General features: G+C 39.1%; 1 protein-coding gene across 1 annotated transcript; it reads left to right on the top strand.

Moving 5' to 3' along the window:
* The first annotated feature begins 1,385 nt into the window (after positions 1-1,385).
* Positions 1,386-8,756, top strand: VCAM1 (vascular cell adhesion molecule 1). Its single transcript, XM_075157061.1, has 7 exons — positions 1,386-1,731; positions 2,472-2,789; positions 3,405-3,677; positions 4,286-4,552; positions 4,998-5,264; positions 6,824-7,090; positions 7,828-8,756. Exons 1-7 carry the CDS (start codon positions 1,386-1,388, stop codon positions 7,986-7,988), a joined length of 1,899 nt encoding a protein of 632 aa, XP_075013162.1. The 3' UTR covers positions 7,989-8,756.
* The last annotated feature ends 5,156 nt before the right edge of the window (positions 8,757-13,912 follow it).

The raw sequence follows: 13,912 nt of genomic DNA, 5'->3' as shown, positions 1-13,912 counted from the left end.
GGTTCATTCAATTCATCCGAACAGGGTGAGCCTGATTCAAGCTGATCAAGTCAAATCTCCAGACTTCTGTTATCTGATGTATTTCTTCTTTTTTAGGGATCAAAAATACTTAGCAACATAAGTAACATCACTTCTTAAACTGGTAGCACAGTTTTCAAAGGGACTATTGAGTTAGGTGAAGTTATTTACAGAATTGAGTATTGTTAGAAGTATTCTCAAGGCACAGCCCTACAAAAATATTTGCGCTGAAAGCAAACTTGAATAACTTTTCCATCTGAGGTATAGTGCCATTCAATTACTTGGAATTACCCACATTCTTTCATTTTATCAGTTGTTCGCAGGGCCAGATCTTGACTTGGTCTTTTTAAGTCTAGTAGGCACTGTGTTAATATTCATTGTTTTCCTGGGCTTTCAATTCCGTATTTAAAAAAGCAGCAGAGGGCGCTGAGCCCACCGGCACAGCCCGGTATGGATCTCTTCCTCCCTGCTCTGGATTTCCCCGTCCAGGGATTTCCCACTCCACCTCGAGGAGAGCCTTTATAAAGAGCGCGCTGGCTCTATTCTAATAAACTGTGCAGAGCAGCAGGATCTCACTGCTTCTTCACAGAAAATAGAAAGCAAGGCTGTTGAATTTATTTTTTTTACCTAGTAACAGCAATTACAAATGTTAAAACAGATGGGAAGAACAAGCCAAGCTATGTTATTAATTTTGTATGTGTTAATGACTGGTAAGTTTGGGGGGGGGGTTGTTTTCTTTATTTGTTTTTAATTTTGTTAAGTGTAAACTGACCAACAATTTACTATTTGATCTTTATTTCTCTTTGTTCCAGTTGCTTTCACATTTCAGTGAATACAACTGTCAATTAAGTAGTTCTGCTAAAATGTCAGGAAGCTTTTTTTGACGTTTACTTTGAGCTTTTCTGTGCTCTGCAATGACACAGTCATTTTCTTATGGAGTTTGCTAAAAGACGGTCTAGGAGACAACTGCAATATATCACTGCATGTTTGATTTTTACTGTCATCCCTGACAGTCTCAGTCAAGCTTGGTACTAAATATCCTGTTGAAAGTGATTCTGCAGTTGTCCTTGCTATCTTACTTACCCTCCCTCCCCTCAAATGTTAAGAAGTTTTAGAACCAGATCCACTTGACAAAAAAAGTTGTATTGTGCCAATGTGTTTATTTTCACTGACAGCATTGGGTTTATGCCATTTTATACATGAGAACTGTCTGTCAAAGTCATCTGAGTCTGTGTTATCTTTGACAAAAATAGCAATGTTTATGAGGTATTTTGGAGACGTAAACCACTGTATGAGCTTTATTAGTTTAACCTCCACACAACTGTAAAGTAAACTTGCAAAGTAATGACCTTGTGTCACGGTAGAAAATGAGAAGAAATGGGAAAATAAATGTTGAGAATGCTGCTGAGTTTATGTATGTTCTCCCTATTATAGTTAAAGCCTTTGAAATGGAGATTATACCTGCTAACAGAATTGTTGCACAGATTGGAGAAACACTCATACTCACATGTAATACTACTGGCTGTGCATCACCAAGTTTTTCCTGGAGAACCCAGATGGACAACCCCCTTGGAGGAATAGTGAACAACCATAGGACATACTCTACCTTGACTATGAATCCAGTTAGCATTGTGAATTCTCATGATTATCTGTGTACTGTCTTGTGTGGTGAGAAAGAGAAAAAAGAGAAGAGTATCAAAGTTGAACTTTATTGTAAGTAACAATGTAAAATTCTCTTTAAGTAGTACACGTTCGTAAAAAATCAATAATTGTTTTTAGATATCATGGTTGGTAGTTAACTGATAATGCTAGGATAATGAGTCTGCTATAGCTCAACATATATTTCCTTGTAAGATTCCCTTATCTGTCTATTCAGGACTTTTTCTCAGCCCCTTTCTGCTTAGCTTTCTGCACTGAAGGTAGTATGTACTGATCTTATTTATTCTTATTCTTGGTAATACTTGAAAGCCAAAACACAGACTCCCCAAAACATTTGTAGCGCTGGAAAAGAAAACACAACCAATGTGGTTGAGATGGATGTATTTGGGGAAACCTGCAAGTGCAGAGCACCTAATCAAAGCCTTTGCAGTTTGCAGGGGAATGATTCAGATGTCTAAGCCTACCAGCACAGAAAACAGGATACCACCAGTGTATGGATTGCTCTGGATGCCTATACTTAGGCAGCTGTATCACTGCCTAGGTGCCTTGCTGGGTCTTATTAGATCATTTGTGATCATATTTCAACAATTTACAAATATAATTCCTGTTAGTCTATGAACTCCTTATAAAAGACCTGTATGTCTTCATGTCAAGATATGTCTTGTAATAAAGTTGATATAATGTCATGTTCTGAATGCCTCTAAACTCAAGACGTTTGATGTCTGGATCTTGCTCCTGTGTTGACCCTAGAGCTCATCTCTGCTAGACTAAAGAAAAGGATTTTATTCTTTTAGCTTTCCCCAGTGATCCTGTCATTGAGATCAGCCCATCCTTAGTTGCTGGAGAACCAGTCACTGTCATCTGTAAAATTCCTGATGTATATCCTTCTGATCACCTGGAAGTACTCCTAAAGAAAGAGGAACATGTTCTTCATGAGGAGAATTTTTATGAAGATGACAGCACAAATACAGAGACCAAAACTGTGACATATTCATTTAATCCCACGGCTGAAGATATTGGGAAAGAGATTACCTGTGTGGCCAAGTTACCAATTGCTAATATGGACTTTGAACCCAAAGAAAGAGTAACTTCTCAGAAGCTGAATGCAAACTGTAAGTATTTTTATTCTAGGCTTTCACACTCTTTAATGTTAAGTTTCATGGAATGGGTTTACAAAGTGTGTGCTATAAATAATTTATAATTTACACTTCTTATCTATATTATTTTTGGAGATAATCTATTGTATTCAGTTGAATTTTGCTGTATTCAGTAACAGTCATCGAGTCATTAAATACCCACTGTTGTTCATGACAGAATTTAGGCAACGCATTGGTAACTCCTCCCTCACTCTCTTACCTTGAGCGCTGGTGCTCAGTCAGAAAGTAAAGACCAGAAGAAAAATGGCAGCATGCAGATAAACAATTGTTTTTAAAATTGCTATTGTATGCTTAGCAGTTCCAAGTTTATACTCCTGAACAATAGGGAGACAAATGTAAGAGTTAAAAAAAAAAAAAAGATTGTACACATTTTGTGTAGCTTAGCTTTCAAAGCTGCAAGCTAAATGTCTCATCAAGTCTGGAAAAATTGTTCCACTATATTATTGTAATACACATTATTCATTTTCTCTTGGCATTGTGTGAAATGTACCTCTAGAGAAGCTACTGTAAAGATGTGCATGTCATTCTTTATTAACTTAATGACCTTATCTCTCTTTTGTTCTCTTCCAGTTGGTCCACAAAATACTATCATTACTGCATCTCCAGGCAACGCGCCAATGGAAGGAGACCCTCTAAAACTCACTTGTGTGACTGAGAGTAATCCACCACCACAAATAGTTTGGAGAAAACAACTGGCTGATGAAAGTGTTCAGCATCTGATGGAAAACAATGTCCTTTCTATTCCCCATGCCCGTTTCACTGATTCAGGACTGTACATCTGTGAAGTAATTAATCTGGTAACTAACAAAACAGAGAAAGCAACTATGGACATTATTATACAAGGTACAAGTCTGCTTGAATTTAACTTGTATCATCCAGTACCCAATTGGCAGCTGCCTATTTGGTTGGAGGATGCTGAAACGCTGAAAATGAGGAAATTATGGGGCCTTCTTTGTTATGTACTCAGGATTTAGCTTTCAATTTACTGCTGCTCTTCATGGCCAGTGCTTTTCATTTCTATGCTTAATTTTCAGCTAATTCTCTCTTTACTGCTGTTGTACATGCATACCTCTGTACATTTCCTGCAATGCAACACTCAAAGTGATAAAAGAATCTGAGAAAGTGGTGGTGTGGGGGACACTGTTATTTCCTTGAAATGCTATTGTACATGGCAATTTCACAGAGACATCAGAGTCTCCTTCTTTGAACTAGTAGTTTTAGTCATTAGTAGTAAATTTAGTAGTCATTTAATAGTAAAACTATTTTGGACATTATTGTTATTATTATTACTATTACTGCTACTGTTTCAATAGAGCCAAAAGTCTCAGATGGAGCCTGGGACCAAAACCAAAATGAACAGATCTTTGGGCGAGCAATTCCTGCTTTCTTAAAACCCTCTCCGTCCTTCGTACTTTTGCGTTAGTATAACAGCCTTTTCTTTTGTCATGCAGGTGCTCCAAACATTGTGGAACTCTCCATTGAGCCTTCTACAACAGTTCAAGAAGGAGAAAATGTTTCTGTACAATGTTCTGCTGAGAGTAACCCTCCTCCTAAGATTATTTTAAGGAGAAAATCTGACAGTGCAGACATGGGGCCTTATAGCGAGGGGAGAATTCTCCTTCTTCCATCTGTGACATTCCTAAATGGAGGAGACTATGAATGTGTAGCAGAAAATAAATTTGGGAAAAGTAAAAGTGAAATAACACTTACTGTGGAATGTAAGTATGTGTAATGTTTTCCCAATCATTTAAAAAGAATTAGTTAATTCTCCACTTACTTCGTGATAAATGTAAACATCAAACTAAACAAAACCCTGTAAGTACAAAAAAATCAGCATAGTCCTCTGCTCTTCCCCAAAGAAAGGAGCAGTGCTGATGAGCAAAACAAAGACATGAAATTTTTAATGTAATGACAGTGTTAAGTCAGGATCTGAATGAGCGAGAAAATGATCTACCCTCCGAACATTCTTGGTTAGAAGTACTTGGTTAGTACCTTTAGGCTATGGAGAGTTTGTATGGAAGCTCTGATACTGTGTGCTTTACTTATTCTGAGAATGAAAAAGAAATTAACTTTGGGAGGCTGACAACCTGCCATCTAGTAGGACATGTTGGATCCATCTCTAAAAAATCCAATGGTGATTAACTACAGGATTCTTCCTTTCAGATGGACCAAAAAATACAATGATCTCTGTTATCCCTGCTGCTGCTGTTAAAGAAGGAGAAACTGTGACAATGAAATGTACTAGTTCTGGTAATCCGGCTCCAGTGATCTCTTGGAAGAAAAAGAAGGCCACTGGGGAGTGTGAGAAAATTTTTAAAGATGCAACTTTAACTATACAGAACATAAAAAGTCAAGATGTGGGGCTTTATGAATGTGAAGCTTATAACCAATTTGGCAAAGACAAAAAAGGTGTGAAATTACTTCTTCAAGGTTAGTAGAACAAGATTCAACACAAGTTTTTTGTTTTATATATTTTAGATCCTGATCTCATTCTGTGAAGGGCGGGGGAATTCATTCTTTGATGTCAATGGAGTTAAAAGATAGCCTTAATGTCATTAAGTCATTTAGGAAGCTTTAAACAATGAAGGGTGAAATCTGCCTTAATACAGATAGCTTATGCAAAGTTCTCATGTCAGTTGACCTTCCATCACTCCTTCCAATTGGCAAATGTATGCGTGAGGCAAAGAAGCTATGTACTGCCTGTATTTTCCTCCAAACAGGTCTCAGTGGAGGATCCAGCTACTCGCATACAAAAGATTCAAAGAGATGCTGAAACTTCTCTGTGGAGGGACTGTATTACAGCCCCTTGGCTCTCCTTTAAGTTACGACTCCGTATCCTGTTCTCGCAAGCTGCATTTAAGCTATACCAAATGTTGATTCCTCAACCTACGTGCAGTGATAGCAAAGTTTCGTTCATTAAAACATTACACATACTTACATTCCACAAAGTAGTAAGCAGGCTTCTCTGCTTTAGCCCTGCTGCTTCTGTTTATTGCATGGCAACAGTGTATTGCTTAGGGATCACTTCTGCCACTAATCCCTCTCTCTTCCTTATTCTTTACTATTTTTGTAGCTGCACCAAAAAATACACTTTCAGTTTTCCCTTCAAGTGCAGTGATACAAGGAGAAAGTGTTACCATCTCTTGCACATCTTACTTCTGTTCAGAGTACTCTGTGAAAGAAAATAGGTGATAGGATCACAACCCTTGAAACAGTAGATGGCAAATATACCATAGACAGGGCTCAGCTAAAGGATGCAGGAACATATGAATGCGTATCATTAATGAACTGGGAGAGCAGTCTCAGCACATAGTATTTTATGTCAAAGGTTAGTTAAAATAACTACTATACAGAGTTAATATTAAGATTTGTTTTAGACAGAATGACATCTTCACTTCAATTCCATTAAGAATGAATTGTCTTTAAAAAAACTGAGATGAGCTGCACAGGTTCTTGTCATAAGTGGTAGGATCTTAGTGCTAATGAAAACTTCTGTCCAAAACAGCAGATGCACAAAATAGTTGCTGCTTCAAAATTTTTCATAGTTCCGCTTCCACCTTTGAAAACAGGATGTAAAATTGTGGAACCTAGTGAAAAAAGTGTTGTTCTAGGACTCCTTCTGTTGCCTTTTCTATTTCTCTTCTGTTGAAAGAGGACATCAACCTCTGGGTCTATCGGTCTGTGTCCTTTCATGAACTCAAATGAATAAATAGTGAATTTAAAATAAGAAAAGAAGAAAAGGCTCCATATAATGTAAAAGATATGCAACATACTCCATCAGTTGATAAAATGTTCTTTCTGTCAGCTGCTGTTGACTGCAGTGTGTGACGGATAGCTAGTGACAGAGTAGTGTCTAAAGCTATGTGCTCAAATATTATAGTGAATCCATTAACTGGATTAGTACTTTGTGTGTACAAGCTGCTGATACCTCCTGAGTTTTTTGCTTCTGTTTGTTGCTAAATCCTACCTTGCATTTCTTTTCTTTTCAGTTCCTCCCCAAAATATTACTGTTTTAGTATATCCATCAGAAAATGTTAAAGAAGGAGAAAATGTCACTATTACATGTAGCACATACAGTAACCCACCATCACAGATGGTCCTGAAAAAAGTCCATCAGGAGAAGGAGATTATTCTGCCATCAGTGAATGGAACCTTTATACTCTACAATGTCACCAAAAATGATACAGGCAGATATTTGCTTGATGTTTTCAATGAGGTTGGAAACAACATCAAAGTGATTGAGATAGCTGTTGTAGGTAGGTAGATCTATTGCCTTAAACTTATTTTGTTCGTACTTTCTAATGAATTTTGTGTCAAGGTGAGAAAACTAGTTCATGGCTGATCCTTGTGCAACAGTACTGCAGTTAAACTAAAAAAAAAAACAAAACAAAAAAAAACAAAAATCAAACCAAATAATAGAACAGCTGGTGAGAATAAGCTGTATTTAGCCTCCTTTCAGTGCGGATGTTATTGTCTCTCTTAACTTGATTGGTGCAGTAGCTTTAAGGATAGGGCCAGAAAAGGTGGATCTTGGCCACATTTCTGTCCACATGCATGAACAGTGAGACTAATCCAGAGAAAGTTCTGTTTCACAAAAAGATCTAAAGATTGGGCTTTTTAAACATGGTCTTCTCCTAAAGCATTTTTTCTAGGAGGTAGAAATATCCCCAAATGTCTCCTGGGTAAAATACGTTATATTCTTCTTGTATTCCTCATGAACTCCATGGTATTCTTCATTGTACATTATATCAAATGGGTTTGAACTTGCACAGCAAATTCAAGACCAAGATAGTGGCTACGAATTAAAGTGTGTACTATGGAGTTAGTAAAGAAAAAAGCATAAGGAAAACGTTTTGAAGTGTGCTTTGTGCATGAAAACAGAAATAGTATTCCAAATGAAGGTCATTAATAACACTGCTTTTGCAGAAATATATATGTATCTGCTTCAATCAGTTTTTACACAACTTTTTTCTCCTTTTGTCTCCATCTTCAGGAAGATTGGAAAAACCAGATCAAATGATACCATTGATTATTGCATTCTCCTGTGTAACAGCAATAGCAGTACCTGTAGTTGCAATTTTGATCTACGTGTCAAGAAAAGCAAAGATAAATGGATCCTACAGTCTTGTAAAAGCACTCAGGCTGAAAGTGTGATCGCATGAATATAAGTCTAAGTTCATAATAAGCAATGTTATTTATTGTTGTGACTGGTTCTACTCTTCTATAACATATGGTAACAAACAAGTGACTTAAGAACACTGCCATGTGATAGCAAATGGATTTTTTTTCATGTTTTAAATTTAAATTAAAAGGAAAGCTAGTATCCTGTCCTAGAAATTGGTAAATCACTTCTGTGTTGAAGCATGCTGAACAAAGAGTTCCTTGGAGAACTAGGTTTGTACATAGTGTATAATTTGTGTTATAAATATGTTCAACTGAATATCAGTTTGTAAAATTGCAGTCTTACTGCAACTGTACAGAGAAATGTTGTTAATTCAAAGATATAAATCAGCATTACTTGAGCTGATCAGATGATATTTTATTTTGTATTACTCCACAGAGTGCATGTTTTAATATAATTTGTCTGCTTGTGTTAATGTTTGGAATATGTTCTCTTTTCACTCAATATTGCCATAAACTCTGTACTTCAATGAAGTTACACCATCACTGGGCTATGCATTTCTAATTAATTTGAATTAATTTAAGATCTCGAGGCTCATTTGTGAAACATTTTATTTTAAATATTATTCAGAAAGCATCTGGGTTTATAGTCTAGTTAGTTTTAGGACAGCTGAGGTATTTTTGCAGGGTTTAATCATTCTCAAATCAATGTCAGAATTCTGTTATTTTGTGATGAGCCAAATCAGACCCTTCATTTAGAATATAAGCTGCCAATAAAGATGCTTTACAGATTTCCACTGCAAAATAAAACTACTAGTAGGTTTCTTTGACTAGATCCCTCTAGTGATATCTTGCTTAAGATTATGTCAGAATAGACATTTCTATGGAAGGAACCAGTGAAAACTAACATCCTTAGCAACAGCAGATGCGAGTGTCATGGGAAACCCTAACTATAAAGGCACAAGCAAGGCAGGCAGCAACATAAAGGCATAGGCAAGGGGGAGAGGCAAAATCTGTGCAGCCTCAGCAATGGTGGTTGGGTTGTTTCCAGAAGAAATGCCCTTCCCAAGCTGCTCACTGTGGAAAACTAAACCACTTGCCTGACAACTTTCCTTTTAACAGGCAACCAGTGCCTGCATGCTTCACCCTGGTTAGCGCCTTTTTTCACCGCACGCTCTTTCCAGTGTTGGCAAAATGGCTGTGAAAATAGTGGGCTTTCTGTGCAGAGGCGAAGTTGAGGGGGAAGGAGAGGTGGAGTTTGATGGTATTCTCCCTTACATCCCTTCTCCTGGCTAGCAGTGCTGCTTTGACTCATCTGGTTGGTGATGTTCAGCACTGAAGGCAAGGTTGTGGGAGGTGCACTGTGGCTGAGATGTTGAAGTGCATCTAGTCTCAGCAGCCCTGAGCTACTGTGTTAGGCACAGCAAGGTGGGCTTGGCTCCTCCAAACTTGCACACACGAGGTCAAGCACAAGGTCAAGCAGATATATGTGAAAAGAGTTTCTTTACATTATACAAATGGTAACAACTGCCTCCAACAGCAATACAAACACAGATGTCTCTTGGTGGTAGCTAGCTGTGGGATGAGGCAGTGGTGCAGATCTCACATATATTTTTCATAGCATGTTCAGTAGTGTTTTGTGCACAGTAAATCAGTGCATGCAGGGTCCTGTGCTTATCTACAGTTGGAAAGTAAGGCTTGGAAAGTGGGGGTGTAGCAGAAAAATGGGAGAGCAGTGTGGACTTGGCTTGGAGGAATGTGAGCATGCAGTAGGAGGGTGAAGAAAAGATTGAAGACAGAGGAGGAGGAGAGCTTTGACAGGCCCATAACATAAATTCCTTGGAGGTGGTGCCAGGCAGATTTATTCAGAATAATGTCAGGCCTGTCTCAGTGCTGTCTTGTGAACAAACCAGAAAGCATGATTTTTCCACTGTGCAAAACTTTGGTGCACGCACATTTTGCCTACTGGGTATAGTTCTGGTATCTGTATTGCAAGAAGGATAGTTAGAAAAGATACAGAGAAGGAGGACTGGAAAACAGGAAAAATGAAAATGCCTAGGACTTTCCAATTTGGAGAGAGAATTCTGAAAGAGGAGGGGATGTGACTGATGTTTTCCAAATTGTGAAGGGGGTTGAAACAACAGATGCCAAACTGCTGTTTGCTAAATCATGCAATGCTAGAACTGCAGGGCACGCAAACTAAGGAGAGAGCGGTTTAACAAAAGTAATAGAAAGTACTTCTTTACACAGTGAATGGTGAACTACTAGAAGCTGCTGCAGAAGGTTGTGGAGGATAACAGTATCAATTGGCTCAAAAGGGGAATGGAAAAAATAATGGACTAAAGATCCATAAACAAATACTAAAGGGAATAGGCAGAAATGTACTGTATAACATCCCTAATCCAATGGCCATTGATGCTGAGCAGTCCTCAAGGAATATACTGCAGAAAGTGGCCAGGTTTGCATGCGCTTCTGGAATAGTGTCTCCCACTACTGGAGACATACTGGGGTAGCTGGATCACTGATGAGACCCAGTAGGTATGTCTAGCCTTCTTATGCCTTCTCTGAGCGGTCTTGGGCCAGGCCTACTTGGAGAAGGGGCTTAGCAGTTCCTGTGCTGTTTTTTCCTCTCCCATAGTCCCTTAGAAGGAATAAAAAGAGGAAAGATGAGTGGGAGAGAAATGAGTCATCTTGCAACAGCGCTTTGGTGCTTGTGTAGTCTTTCCTGGAAATTCCTCCACGGGTTCCCGGTATCTTCTCTGCTGTTGGTTTCACCAGTATTTGTGATACAGATACAGACCTTAATGTCTACATGGCTTGTCTGCCCTCTCAGGGTCTCCATTAAGTCATTTAAGTCAATATGTGATTTCAGCGGGGCCAGTTTTTCATCCAGAAACACTAAGTGAATAGATAGAGCTTGTAGTACTCATTTTAGGAGAGGCTGCTCTTGTGCGGGCAGCAAGCTTCCCCTCAGTGAAATCATAAAGAAGGACCTTGCCAGGGGATTTTCTCCCCTACTGCCTGATTCTTGGTATTTTCCAGGACGCCTAATGATTTGAGCAGAAGCTTGTCTTATGGAGGTTAAAAGTTCACAGTCAAATAACTGCTCTTTTTGTTGAAAATTACAGAAGGAATATTGTTTTTCTTGCACTATTTCTCATCAAGTAAAATGTAGAGCCTCCGCCCTGGCAAAAAGACATGAACAGCAGCTCCAGCCCAGCAAGCGCTTTCAGAAGGGGTCAGAGCCGCCTGGAGGTCTAGGTAAGAGTCCTTGCCCTGCCCAGACTAAGAGAGTGGTCTGTAGAGCAAAGGGCTGTGACAGGTCTGCTCAGGTTTTCTCTACAAAGTCACCTCACAGGTTTTGGAGTTGGTTTTTCCCCTGCCTGGGCTTGTGCTCAAGTACACCAGTTGCCCTGCCCAGAGCAGGGGTTTATCCCAGCAATACCATGGGGCAATGCTAAATGCTAATGCTAAAATGAGTCTGGATTGTAAAGGGTGACTGCCAAATTTCACTCCCCGCAGCTAGTTCAGGATGTACTCTTCCTTAAAACGTAAAGCTCAAACAGGAGAAGATACGTTTTTTAAACTTCTCTTAGAATGCTTTCAAATTATTTTGTAGGTATACTGAAGGGAACAGTTAATATATCCCACGACAGAGGTGCTGTTATCTGCTGGAGACAACACTGGAGGCCCTGTGTTTGCAGGGACAGTCCCCCCGGTTTCAGGGACGAGCAGGGCCTGACCATGAAGTTCAAGGCCAAATGATGATCTGGTATCTCTGGCTGCGGCAGGCCATTCAGCTTCGTCAACTTGCTATTATGCTGGACCAGGTAACTTCTCTAAGCAGAGCATGTCCCCTTGTAAGGAATCTGATTTTAACTGGAAATTCCTCACAAACAGAAGAATTACCATTGTCCTTGGTAATTAGCTGTGCCCTTTCTGTTGCATATGCATGGCCTACTTCCTAGTCTAATTTGTCTGACCTTTTACACCTTTCTTTCCACAAGATAATTGCATATTGTAATCAAGCCTTCTCTTATTTCTTTGATAAACTAAACAGATTGAGCTGTTGTAAGTCTACCTTTCTCTATAAGGTATTTTCTACAGCAGTAAATAATCCTTGTGGTCTTTTCTAAATCCCCTCCAGCACTTCAACATACCCTTCAACATGCGGCAAAAGATCTGTATATGATCCTCCAGTGCTGTTTCTGCCCTTGCCAGAGGTGATTTTGCTTTTTTACTCCTCCTCTGTGCAGCTCTGCTTCCATAAACAGCCTTTTTTACATTTGGCATTTTTTTCTCAGAGAATCACTGCAGGGAATAAAGAATAAGTCAATTCCTTATTCCCATTACAGTTTCTCAGTCTTTTATAGGATACAGCCCCTCAGAGCTGTTCTTCGTACATTTTTTTGAAACAGAAAGCTATGTGATACAAAGTCAAATGCCTCATGAGTCCAAATACCTTAAATCTAATTTGTCTGATAATGCTTACATTCCATAAAACCATGCTAACTGGCACTAATTATGTTTTCTATCCTTTAATCCCTGTATCAGCTTTTCCCATTATTTAAAACTTTGTTGTACAAACCAGTCTGAATTTTACCCAGACCATTCAGCTTGCCAATCAAAAACTGACAGAGTTTTTGACACTACTTTATACTTAGTTTGAAGGCCACTTCACATCTAAAAAAGAAATGAGAGAAGCAGTTATATCACGGAAATTAAGTTTCTGGTTCTGTTGTCTGTTGTACAGCTCAACAGCCTTTAAACCTCACAATCTTTTGGGGTCCACATGCTATATATCCTGAAACTAAAGTGATGCAAGTTATGCTAACAGAAATATGGAAATGCTTGTAAAAAGAGTGATGTGCTTTGCTGTTAGCTACCAGGCATCTTAGTAGTTAAAATGTATTTTTCCGAGTACCTGGGTAGCCACCAGGTACCAAAACAGGACTCTCCTGCCTGTCCCTCTGCCCTTCCCACCCGAGGAGTTCTTCTGATGCCGTTGAAGTACATAGAATGGCCAAGTGTGTGTCTATGAGATACAGGGTTGTGAAGTTCCCCTTGCTTACTGTGTTCTTGGTTCCTCTCAGTGATTCTGCTATGTTTAAGGTTTGTTGTGAATGAAACAAGGGGAACAGTTTTTTGACAGGTTGAAAATTTACCCTTACAAGGGCCTTTTTTGCTTTTTGCAATGTGAAGAAATTTAGACATTTAAATCCTAAGATTTGTGCCAGGATTAACTGAAGATTTATTTTTAAAAAAGGCAAATATGTATTTTATAAACAGATGTGACAGAGAGTCTGGGACTCTGTGCTTGACTCAGGACAACAATGACTTTTTTTTTCATTGCAATAATGAAAACTATACCTGTATGTGTTAACTGAACCAGAAAGGAGCATACGAGGAAACCAGAATGACTTTACTGCTCTTTGCTGTGCTTAATTGTAAAAAACAGAATGTTGTGACCTAATGCTGTTGATTTCTTCTCTTAAATATTTTACCTTTCCTTTGAACGAGAGCACAAGCCTTATGAGGAGCGGCTGAGGGAACTGGGGTTGTTTAGCCTGGAGAAGAGGAGGCTGAGGGGAGACCTCATCGCGCCCTACAACTACCTGAAAGGAGGTTGTAGCGTGGTGGGTGTTGGTCTCTTCTCCCAAGTAACTAGCGATAGGACGAGAGGAAATGGCCTCAAGTTGTGCCAAGGGAGGTTTAGATTGAACATTAGGAAAAATTTCTTTACTGAGAGAGTGGTCAGGCCTTGGAACAGGCTGCCCAGGGAAGTGGTGGAGTCACCATCCCTGGAGGTATTTAAAAGACGTGTAGATGAGGCCCTTAGGGACATGGTTTAGTGGACATGGTGTGTTGGGTTGACGGTTGGACTCCATGATCTTAGAGGTCTTTTCCAACCTGTATGATTCTATGATTCTATGATTCTATGAGAGGCAGATATGGGA

This window comes from Calonectris borealis, chromosome 8, assembly GCF_964195595.1.
Source record: "Calonectris borealis chromosome 8, bCalBor7.hap1.2, whole genome shotgun sequence".
In the NCBI taxonomy this organism is placed as follows: domain Eukaryota; kingdom Metazoa; phylum Chordata; class Aves; order Procellariiformes; family Procellariidae; genus Calonectris; species Calonectris borealis.
This window is presented reverse-complemented; position numbering and strand designations above follow the sequence as displayed.

Coding starts and splice junctions, on each gene's coding strand:
- VCAM1 (XM_075157061.1), top strand. CDS start 1,386: ATGAGAAGAAATGGGAAAATAAATGTTGAGAATGCTGCTGAGTTTATG. Junction 1,732..2,471: donor TATCAAAGTTGAACTTTATT/GTAAGTAACAAT, acceptor TTATTCTTTTAG/CTTTCCCCAGTGATCCTGTC. Junction 7,091..7,827: donor GATTGAGATAGCTGTTGTAG/GTAGGTAGATCT, acceptor CTCCATCTTCAG/GAAGATTGGAAAAACCAGAT.